Consider the following 12,460-nt stretch of genomic DNA (forward strand, 5'->3'; position numbering starts at 1 on the left):
AGAAATGTTAGAAAGTAATATAACAATGATGGAATTAACTCAAGCACTTAAGAAACAAAATAACAGGAAAGCACCAGGTCCAGATGGGTTTCCTGTAGAATTCTATAAAACATTTCAAGAATCACTGTGTATTCCGCTGCTAGAAGTTATGAATGAAGTCATGTCAAAGAAGATGATACCTAAAACATGGTCAGAGGCTTATATTACACTTATTCCTAAAGAAGAGGCGGATCCACTCCAAATTAAGAAATACAGACCGATTTCTTTATTAAATGCAGATTATAAAATCTTTGCTTCTATACTAGCAGAAAGACTTAAAAATATTTGAATAAGTTTATTCATCTAGATCAAAATGGGTTTTACTTAAAGCGGCAAATTAGAGACAATATGAGAGTAATTCTAGATACTTTGGAATACTATGAGGCGCATCCTGAAAAACAAATGGCCTTGATATTTTTAGATGCCCAAAAGGCATTCGATAACGTGAATTGGAGATTTATGTTACTTTTAATGGAACAGATGGGCTTTGCTAGAAGATTTATTCAGGCAATAGAAGCAATTTACAATGAACAAACAGCTAAGGTAATGATGGAGGGAGAATTTACAGACTCTATTAATATTAGAAAAGGCACAAGACAAGGTTGTCCCCTTTCTCCCTTGTTATTTGTACTGACTTTGGAAGTGTTGAATAGAAATATTAGAGAAGATAAAACTATAAAAGGAATGAAAATTAAAAGGAAGAATTTAAATTACAAGCTTTTGCAGATGACCTAGTTTTTATCTTAGAAGATCCTATAGAGACAGCCTTGAAGTTGCTGGAAAAAAAATAGAGATATATGGTGAGGTGGCCGGTCTGAAAATAAATAAAGACAAAACAAAGATTTTGTCAAAGAATATGTTATTAAGACAAAGGGAAGAATTAGCAGAACTGTTGAAAATCCAAGTTACAAGCAAGGTTAAGTATTTGGGGATATATTTGACGCCAAGATGTAGCACATTAAAAGAGGACAACTATATTAAACTTAAACAACAGATAGCCCTAGATTTGAAGAAATGGGAAAACTTACAATTGTCATTAATAGGGAGGATTTCAACAATTAAGATGAATATTCTACCCAGAATCCTATTTTGTTTCAAACAATACCAATTAGGCTTGGAAAAGACTATTTTGAGGACTTAAATAAAATTGTCTTGCAGTATATATAGTAGGCAAGAAAGCAAGGATAAAGCTAAAGCTCTTACAGGATGCCTAGAACTAGAGGAGGGTTTGGCCTGCTAACTGGGAGTTGTACTATCAAGCTGCAAATTTGGCGTGGATTAAAGAATGGATAACATTAAGGAAGACTAGATTGTTGATACTAGAAGGTCATGATTTGTTGTTGGGTTGGCATGCCTTTCTATGGTATAAGGAATCACCCAAAACACAGGGCTATTTTAGAAGACACTATATCTACGGGAGTCTTTGTGGCTAAACTGGGAGAAGATAAAAAAACAATGTTATTTGAAAATCCCAGTTTGGTTATCGACCCGATAGAAGCTTTTCTTATCCTATAATCTATAAAAGGAACAAACAGTTAGATATGGGGAATTACTAGATGAAAGGGTGAACTTAAATCGATACAAAAATTAGAGGAACAAGGTATACAGATGAATTGGTTTCATATGTGCAAATACACTCGAGGTATGATGAGGATTCCAAAACAGAGGATTTTATGATAAACAGACTGATTTAGATAAAATTTTGGGTACTGATGAAAAGGTGATTAAAAATTATATGGTTACTTATTGGAAATTAAATTAGAGGAAGAACAAGTTAAAGAAACTATGATTGCCTGGGGGAGGAATTTTCGATATGGGATTGACTTAGAGAAATGGCAGAAATTATGGTTGCAAAACTATAAAATGACAATGTCTACAGCTTATAAAGAAAACTTGTATAAGATGTTTTACAGGTGGCACTTCCCCGACAAGGATAGCAAGAATGTTCAAGAACAAATGGAAAAAATGTTGGAAATGTCATCAGAAACCTGGTTCATACTACCATATGTGGTGGACTTGTGAGGATGCTAGAAAATATTGGACCAAAATTCGCATATGGTTGGAAAAAATGACAAAGAAGCATATAGACTTGAAACCGGAGCTTTTCCTATTGGGAATCTTACCAGATGTTTATAGTAAAGATTTGAAATATTTGATTGTGAATATATTAACTGCGGCTAGGATTGTATTTGCAAAAAATTGGAAAAATGACAAAATTCCATTGCAGGAGGAAGTTATCAAGAAAATATTGCAATGTGCTGAGATGAGTAGATTGACATTTGAAATTAGAGAGCAAGAAGAGAAACAATTTTATATAATTTGGGACCTTTTCTATCAATGGTTGGATGATGGAATACAAAAATAGAATATTTGGAATGTTAGACAATGAGGAATATTATTGATTTTACTTTTTTTTTCTGGTATCTGATATTATATTTATAAAATGTTTTTCTTTTTTTAGGATAGAATTGGTAATACGATTATATGATTTGTTACAGAATAAATTATTTTAATCATAGTTATCTCATAAGGCATGATTGAATAAAAGTATAGTCAAATCTTTTTTTATATAATGATATGAGGTTAGATAAGTTTGGATTGATAATAAGAGTTATTATGTAAAGTAATTGTAAATTATGACTACGAAACGTATGCACAAAACTGATGAACCAACCGACACACTGTTTGTACATAAGTATGGATGAGAGCTGATGTTTTTATGTTTTGTCTACTTGTTTGTTTGTTAAAAAAAACAAAACAATAAAATTGTTTTTTTAAAAAGAAAAACACTGGCACATCTGAAATAAGAGGTGAAATAAGCACCCTGGTGGCACAGTAGTTAGAATGCGGTATTGCAGGCAAATTCTGCCCATTGCCAGGAGTTCATTTCCCACTGGCTCAAGGTTAACTCAGCCTTCCATCCTTCCAAGGTTGGTAAAATGAGAACCCAGATTGTTGAGGGCAATAAGCTGACTCTGTAAACCACTTAGAGAGGATTGTAAAGCATTATGAAGCGTTATATAAGTTTAAGTGCTAGTGCTAAAACTATCTCCACTTGTTGCACTTCTAATATAAAATCTTCTGGATGAAGGGCAAATATTTCTGAATGGACCAGGAAAAGCAATTCAATTCACACTAAAAAGTTTGAAGCAAGCTTATCTACAAATATTTACTTAATAACATTCAAAGATAAAAATATAGGATCCATTACAAATCCTTAGGACATTGTATATTCCACCATCAAGATCTGCATTTTCAATTCATTCTACCAACATTTGTATATTGAAAATCTTCCCTCCAAGGCAATGTTTCTCAACTTTGGTAGCTTTAAGACATGCAGACTTCAATTCCCAGAATTCCACTCATTCAAGAATGCTGATTGAGGAATTCTGGGAGTTGCAGTTTGTACTTCTTAAAACTGCCAAGATTGAAAATCACTGCTCTGCAGAAAGTGTGCCTCACCTGGGTAAATACTTGATTAATATTCTCATTCACAAAGCTTCCATGTGTTGCAAATTCATCACTATATTCTCAAGAATTTCTTGAATGAATGCTTCTAAAAGTGATCCATTATTTTAAATTTTTTTTTAAATGTCCATGCAATCTCCCACAACATTCATTTGGCTAATGGAATGGAAAAATATCAGAGCCTCAGGCTCAAGGTATCCTATATCACCAGACACATACCAAGTATATTACAAGAAAACCTATGCAGGTCCTTTGCTGTGTTTATGTCAAAATAAAATAAAGTGGTCAATCAAGAAAAACATACTTGGTTTTCTGTCTTTCATTAGAAAGACAGGTGTGCTTTTCAGCAACAAAAACAAGGATTAATTTTCTAAGATTTGGAAGGGACAGGAGAAGTGGTAGTCAGAGAAAGAATCTTTTCAACAATAGTTTTTTCCAAATATAGATAGTCCTCGACTTACAACAGTTTATTTAATGACAGTTTGAAGTTACAGCTACAATGAGAAAGGTGACATGACTGTTTTTGACACTTATGACTGTTGCAGCATCCCGTGGTCAAAATCCAGACCTTGTCAATTAACTCGTATTTATGACAGTTTCAGGCATCCTGGGGACATATAATCATCTTTTGTGACCTTCTGACAAGCAAAGTCAATGAGGAGCCGATTCACTTAACAATCATGTTGCTCACTTAACAACTGCAGAGATTCATTTAACAACTGTAGCAAGAAAAGTCATAAAATGGGGCAAAACTCAGTTAAGAAATATCTCATTTAGAATTTTGGCTCAATTGTGATTGTATGTCAAGGGCTACCCTGTTTTCCCCAAAATAAGACCTATCCCGAAAATAAATCCTAGCATGTGTTTACATGCGCTCCTAAAATAAACCCTACCCCCCAAAATAAGCCCTACTTAAGGGCCTGCGCAGATGGCGTCCCTCCCATTTCATCTAGTTGCTCGAAGTGCTGAGGCCATGAGGCAAGGCAATGGAGAATGGAGCTGACCCACATGTCCTGCACTGGCTTACCTCTGAGCTCCCACAGTTGGGCCCTCCACCTCCTGACACATGCCTTGCAGTGGCAGCACCAGCAGCCATGTGCAGTAGGAGCCCCCATGGCTGCTGGTCCACTTCTTGCAGCCGCAATGGACCAGAGGGCTGAGTGATGTGCTGGTGCTGCAGCCGTGAGGCAAGGCAGGTGTCGGGGCGTGGATGGGCCTGGCTGTGGGGACCTGGCTATGAGGTAAGCCCATGTGGGCCGTGTGCTATTAGGGGTGGAAAGATCAGCTTGATAGCACATAATCAATCAATGGTTTTGATTCTAGGTAGCATTATTCTAAGTGAAAAAAGAACCAAAGAATACAAAATTATATAAGCAGAAAAGAAATATATCACTAATCTCCATGCATTGTTGCTGGTACAAACATCCAGGTTTTCAAAACATTTGGAATTCAGCAGTGACGCACCATGCAGCCTCTTGCCCTGCCACAAGTAAGCAGAAGAAATCAGCCTCCCTTACATGAAAACAAAATAAGACGCACACATCCCAAAATAAGACCTAGTGCATATTTTGGGCCCAAAAGAAAATAAGACCTGAGGAAACACGGGGTGCCTAAATATTCAGCTTTAAGTTTAATAGAGAGACACAATTCCAACTTATAAATGTGAAGATGGCTTAGTTGGTCTCCTCAGCTGTCTTTGAAAAAGATTTGATTTGCTCTGTTGGAGCATGACACAGTTCATAGAAAGCAAGAACAATTGGACAGAGAGCCTGTTCCAAGTCTTGATAAAAGACCAAAATATTCCTGGAAAAATATTTTGCAGAAACATCAAAGAAACATGGAACACTGCAGATTCTCAGAAAAATTCATTTTTATTTAAGTGTTTATTTATTGAAATTATTTATATAGTAATCTGTCTTCTAACCAAATGCTTCCTTCACACCCACTAGCAGAAAACAATTTTCTGTCTTTAGAGTGATCAATTGCTGTAATAATCACTCTCTCAAGATTCATGGATTCTTTCCCCCAAAACTATCCATAGGTCTATGGGCAGCAATCCAGCCAACTACTTTTCTAGGTTCAGGTAGTCCTCAACTTACAACCATTACTTAGTGACCATTCAAAATTTAAGTGAAAAAAATAACCAATAACCAGTTATCACACTAGTGACTGTTACAGTGCCTCTGTGGTCACATGATCAGAATTTGGGCTCTGGACAACTGGCATGTATTTATGATGGTTGAAGGGTTCTGGAATTAGCTGATTTCCATTTGCCACTTCCTATCTGGCCTCTGATAAGCAAAGTCAATGAGGGAACCTGAATTTATTTAATGACCATGTGCTTCACTTAATGACCACCTTGGTTAACAGTGGAAATTCTCGTCCCAATTGTGATTGTAAGTTGAAAACCACCTGTACCAAAGTATTACCATTTCTTAATTACCTTACATAGATATTAAACGCTTTCCTTGGGATCTATGATTTGGCTTCAGTGCAGATATTATTGTTCAACCAAGAAATAATAAAAAATACAAAGAAATAAAAGGACACACTGTCCAATCTATTGCTCTTACTTTTGCTCCCCAGAAATTCTCCAAGTTTTGCTACTCGTGAGTATCCATCTCCAATACTACTTCCTCACACGTAACACCTTTCTAAAGCATGGTTCTCATAAATCATGGTTTCTTGAATATACCACAATATTTGGGTCCACAGATTACAGTTAGTAACCATAGGTGAGAAACCACAATAGCTGAGCTTTTCTAATGACATGATCCAAACCCCTTCACCTTATGGAGAACAGCAGTTAGTCAGTTTCCTTCTATTCACCATGAGATATGTTGGATTGTGAGATAGAGATAGATGATAGATTAGAGATAGATGGATAGATGGATGGATGGATGGATAGATAGATAGATAGATAGATAGATAGATAGATAGATAGATAGATAGATAGATAGATAGATAGATAAGAAAGAAAGAGATACAGTAGATAGATAAACAGACATAGATAGATATATGTTAGGGTGATGTTTTGTTAAAAATCCTTTTCCAACTCTGCGTGCCTAGCTTTTCTTCTCTTCCTTCTTCAAACGAACTCCCTCTCCTGTATTTTTCCCTCCCCAAAAGTATCAGTTGCACAAATGCTGCAACCCCCTTTGGAAAAAAGGCAACCTTTCTTACCTCTAGGCAAATGATGGATCCTTGGTGCTCTTTGAAGACTCTCAACTGTTCCCCTGTCACAATGTTCCAGGTCCGAATGGTGTAATCAGTGCTTCCCGAAAAGAGCTCCCTGTTTGGAGCATCAAGTATAAGGCACAAGACAGCCCCAGTGTGTCCCAGCAGGGTCTGGTGGCAGCGCCCAGTGGACACCCACCAGACCTTGACCGTGCAGTCTGTGCTCCCTGTCACCAGAAAGTCTTGACTTAGCTCTTCCACCTCTTCTATCTCCTCCTCCATCTCTTCCTCTTCGAGGACATCCTTCGAGGAGTAGAGTGCCAAGGCCAGGACACAGTTGCGATGGCCCCGGAATTCCTGGATCGGTTTTTCCTTATCCACACTCCAGCAGCGTGCAGTCCTGTCGTAGGATCCACTGAAGAGGTAATCCTTGGAAACTAGGATCCTGTTGGGAGGAAAAAAGCCACTCACCAAACTTCTCATCCCGGCTGAACAAAGTAACATGGAGGAAATAGTTTCCATTGGTGCAGAAATTTCACTTCGAAGGTTAAACTTGTGAAGAAGGCACAGAAGAAGAGGCTGTCCTTTCTGGCAATGCTCAGGAAGATAAATCTATCTCAGCATCTACTTCTGTCCTACTACCGCAGCACCACTGAGATTGTCCTGAAATACGGCATACTTGTATGGTAGGGGAGCAGCTCTGTAGCGGACAGAAAAGCTCTACAGAGAATCATTAAAACTGCCCAGAATATAATTGGGCTCCAATTACCAGTCCTAGATGACATCTTTGCATCTCGCTGTTTGAGGAAGTTGCACAACATTCTCAGAGACTCTTCCCATCCTGCTTACAATCTTTGTGAAATATTTATGAACCTTCTTGCAGAAGATACAGAACAATTAAAACTTGAACCACACATTTTCTGAATAGTTTTTATCCCAGAGCTATAATTGCACTTAACAATGAACTTAAGGACCACCATCAGTGAGCTGTTGGACAGTATTACTTGATCTGTTTTGTGGATGCTTATGTATTTTTATGGGGTGGGGAATTTTGGCGGGTGGTGTGTGTGTTTGGGGATTGTCATGTGTGTGTGCATGTTGAGTCTGGTCTCTGGGTGTTATGTGAATTTTGTTGTATGTATACTGTGTATATACATACAATGACAATAAAGAATTCAATTCAATTAAGCTTTTCCACTCTAACAGTCCCTCAACTGATGATCAGAATTCCCATTGTTAAGCAAGGCCATTGTTATATGAATTGCACCCAATTTTATGACCCTTTTTGCCACAGTTATGAAGTGAACCACATGGTTGTTAAACAAATCTGCCTTCCACTATTGACTTTTCTAGTTGGAAGCTTCCTGAGAAGGTTGCAAATGATGATCGCATGACCCTGGGATGCCGCAATCATCATAAATCAATGCCAAGCACCCAAATTTTGATCATGTGACTGGAGGGATGCTGTGACAGTTGTCAGTGTAAGTCACTTTTTCAGCGTCGCCGGAACTTTAAATGGTTGCTCAACAAACGGTTGTAAGCCAAGGATTCCCTGTAGCATACGTTCTATTTTCCCACTGACAAGAATACCACAAACCAATGGCTGTAGGTTTCCCCTAACTTGTTCAACTTTCTGTAGGATCTGTTTACAGTAGATTCTTACTGATGATTATCCAAATTCAATATATTTAGGCTTTCAGCTTTAGGCATGTAGTTTTCCCTCTCCAACTTTGTAATGTGGGATGCAGAAATAATTCCTCCAGAGAAATATAGATTATTTTTGTACTTCCAAAATTAATGGAACAAAATATGCCCGTCCAAAATTCTCAAAATTACCAACAGTGGTTCTAGGCAGGCAATGTTTCCTCATCAGAGGTCTACGGTAAACTGATTTCTGTACAGTCTTTTGTGAATCAGTTAGAGCATTTGATATTTCAAAGCAAATTTCATTAAGATTAAAGTGTGTTGGTAATTACCTGTGCCGTCTGCATGTTGCCCTTCCAAAGCATGGAAGTAAAGGAAGGAGAAATGGGCAATCCGCCCTCAGGCCTTCCTATATACAGGTACTCCCCAAAATTCGTAAGCTGAGGACTACTTGTAAATGGGGTACAAAATGCGATGCTTTAATCATTTTAGGAGTATTCTGTGCTCAGCAAGAAAGTTTGAAACTGTTTGTTTCATTTTTAGAACTGGCCCACAAAGTGGGAATGTTTCAAATCTAAAACATGCTGAATTAAACATGTTTAATACATCACTTTGGGAGAATGGCCAGAAAACCACTGATAAGAGGTAGAAATTAGGGCAGGTGCTAGCCCTCATTCAGCTGCTATTTCTTCAGATCTTACAATGTAGAGATTGGAACAGAGAGAGCAAGTCTAGGAAATGTAAAATAATCACCCTTAATTTGTACCTATTCACGATGGATGTGTGTCCACGATAAATAGCGAGGCATCTTCCGGTCATCACATCCCATTTTCTGATAGTGTGATCCGCACTGCAGGTGAAAGCAACTTCATTTTCTAAGTGGCAAAATGTGATGTAGCTTTCATGGCCTAGAATGAATGAACGAACAGACAGGCAGACAGATCAATCCTATTGCTATTTTCAACGGTGGACAATGTATGTAGGGTTAAACTGTTGGGTTTTGCAACATGCTAATTAACACAACAATGAAACATCTGCAGGAAACCAACCAAGCACTATAAAATGTCTTCACATTTAAAAACTTATAGAAGATTTCCAGTATATCAGTGTTTCTCAACTATGGCCAGTTTAAGATGGGTGGACTTCAACTCCCAGAATTACTCCCAGCCAGAGAATTCTTGGCTAGAGAATTCTGGGAGTTGAAGTCCTCCTCTCTTAAAGGGGCCAAGGTTGAGAACACTGATATAAGTGAAAAATTGGGGTGAGAGAATAGATTCCTCCCCACAACTTCACTCAATTTAAATTCAACTTCATGATTTTAGTCAGAAAAAGCTTCAGATTGTTTGCCGCCATAGCCTAACCAGAGCTCTCTGCCAGCAATATCTATTTTAAAAGCAGAAGAGCCAAAGACTATCACACTTCTGGACTGAAGAGCACCCCAACAGGCAGAATCATGAGATATAGCAGGGAGAAAAGAGCATTAAATGCAAGGGACGTGAACAAAAGCCTAAAGCAGCCACACTGCACCGCCCAAGTGTTTCTATGATGTCATTGACCTACCTATATGGCATCCATACTTAGATGTTTATTCCACCTTTATTACTTTATAAATAACTAAAAGGCGGCAAACATTCACAATACTCCTTCCTCTTCCTCTTTTTACCAAAATAACAACCCTGTGAGGTGGGCTGGGCTGAGAGAAAGCTGGCTTTCATGCCTAAGATGGGACTAGAACTCACAGTCTCCTAGTGATTGGCCTAAAGTCACCCAGCTGGCTTTCATGCTTAAGGTGGGACTAGAACTCACAGTCTCCTAGCGATTGGCCTAAAGTCACCCAGCTGGCTTTCATGCCTAGGGTGGGACTAGAACTCACAGTTGCCTAATATTTGGCCTAAAGTCACCCAGCTGGCTTTCATGCTTAAGGTGGGACTAGAACTCACAGTCTCCTAGCGATTGGCCTAAAGTCACCCAGCTGGCTTTCATGCCTAGGGTGGGACTAGAACTCACAGTTGCCTAATATTTGGCCTAAAGTCACCCAGCTGGCTTTCATGCTTAAGGTGGGACTAGAACTCACAGTCTCCTAGCGATTGGCCTAAAGTCACCCAGCTGGCTTTCATGCCTAGGGTGGGACTAGAACTCACAGTTGCCTAATATTTGGCCTAAAGTCACCCAGCTGGCTTTCATGCTTAAGGTGGGACTAGAACTCAAAGTCTCCCTAGCGATTGGCCTAAAGTCACCCAGCTGGCTTTCATGCCTAGGGTGGGACTAGAACTCACAGTTGCCTAATATTTGGCCTAAAGTCACCCAGCTGGCTTTCATGCTTAAGGTGGGACTAGAACTCAAAGTCTCCTAGCGATTGGCCCAAAGTTACCTTGCTTTCATGACTAAGATGAAAAAAATCTTCTGGTTTCTAGGCTAGAATCAATCCCCAAACCAAACTGTCTCTCCATATGCATCTTTTCCATACATCTGTGCAATTCGGAAGAATTTAGGTGCCGGAGGTAGATGGATTTGATTAGAGCTAGTTCTCAAGTTACAACCACAATTGATCCCAAAATTTCCATTGGTTTTGACCCATTTTGTGACCAATTTTGGCCATAGTTGTTATGTGAATCAGTTCAGTTGTTACGTAAGTAACGCAATTGTTAAGTGAATCTGGCTTTCCCACTGACTTTGCTTGTCAGAAGATCATAAAAGGCGATCACATGACCCCAGTTCAATTGCCAAACACCAGACTTTCAGTCATGTGACGACGGAGATATCGCAATAGTCGTACCTGTGAAAAATAGCCAAGCCACTTTTTTCAGTGACCTTTGAACAGTCATTAAATGTATGGTTGTAAGTTCAGGACTACCTGTGTAACAACAATGGGTGCACTGTTGGGACACCTGAACAGCCAGGCTGGGGATAAAGCGTTTTGGAGAAGATCGTGAAGAGTCAACATCAACTTCCTGGCACGTTAGTCAATCAGTTGACTGCAAAGACCCAGCTCCCCTATATTGATTTATATAGCGAAATCTATAATATTGGACAAGATGAGAAGAAAGAGAAGAGGATGACCAGAAAGCAACATGGATGGATTAAATTCCAACAGAAATGGATCCACCATTGGAAGTTCTGGAAGGACCAGGTTGGAGATAGCTCACTATGGAGCAGTAGTGGGATTCAATTTTTTTACCTACCGGTTCTGTGGGCATGGCATGGTGGGTGTGGCAGGGGAAGGATACTGTAAAATCCCCATTTCCTCCCCACCCCACTAACCTGCTTTCCAGATCCATTCTCCTGTGCAGAGCAACCAAAGAAGACCTAGCCAATCAGCTGGGCTCTGGAGGCAGCGAATAGATGGGATGGGGCCAGTCAGAGGTGGGATTTGCTGGGTCTCTGAACTACTCAAAATTTCCACTACCTGTCCTCCATAACTGATCAGAGCCTGTTGAATACCACCTCTGATCTTGGAGAACATCCATCTTTATGGTTGCTGAGGGTCAATATTGACTAGATGGTCCATAATCAATTTATATCTCAAAACCAAAGGATAAATTTTGGACCGAAGATCTCTAAAGTCCCTTCCAACTCTTTCATTCTGCAATTGGCCTACCTTGAAAGTGGGTCTGGCACTGGTTGTTGGCAGTGCTCCAGAGTCGTGCCGTCCCATCTTCACTGCCCGTTAACAGCCACTGCCCATCTGGACTCAGGCTGATCCAGTTGATGCCCCCTCGGTGATCAGTGCAAATTTTGAGGGCTGAAGAACTGCTCCCCATTCTGCCACAAGGCAGGAGCTGGGATGGGGACATCCATCAAGTCCAGGTCATCTTAAGATCAGGAGAAAGCCTTACAAAAACAAACGGTATCAAATCCAATTAAGCCATCTTTTGGGGTAAAGAATCAGCAAAGAGCCTCTGCTTTCTGTTATGAATGCATAAAATTAGTCATACCCCTGTTGGAATCTGACTTCGAGGGGGAGGCCTAGAAGCTGACCGAGAGTGGGAGTGTGGCTCCGTTGGCTGTGGAAGAAACGGGGGAAGGGGAAAGGCCAGCTGGGCAGAGCAGGGGAGAGGTAGAGCAAGGGAGAGGGAATTTGGAGGAAGACCCAGGCATACCCCCTCTTCATTCTAGGGCACGCAGGGAGGAA

General features: G+C 39.6%; 1 protein-coding gene across 1 annotated transcript in view; it reads right to left on the reverse strand.

The window, feature by feature from the left end:
* WDR86 (WD repeat domain 86) overlaps positions 1–12,148 on the reverse strand; it is a 32,550-nt gene extending 20,402 nt beyond the window's left edge. The window contains 3 exon segments of the mRNA XM_087917421.1: positions 6,691–7,129; positions 9,095–9,236; positions 11,927–12,148. Of these exon segments, the coding sequence (XP_087773547.1) occupies positions 6,691–7,129; positions 9,095–9,236; positions 11,927–12,122 (777 nt within the window). The 5' untranslated portion in view covers positions 12,123–12,148.
* Between the last annotated feature and the right edge of the window lie 312 nt (positions 12,149–12,460).

The sequence above is a fragment of the Pseudonaja textilis genome, chromosome Z (assembly GCF_049901715.1).
Source record: "Pseudonaja textilis isolate UNSWEBS1 chromosome Z, rPseTex1.2, whole genome shotgun sequence".
Taxonomy (NCBI): domain Eukaryota; kingdom Metazoa; phylum Chordata; class Lepidosauria; order Squamata; family Elapidae; genus Pseudonaja; species Pseudonaja textilis.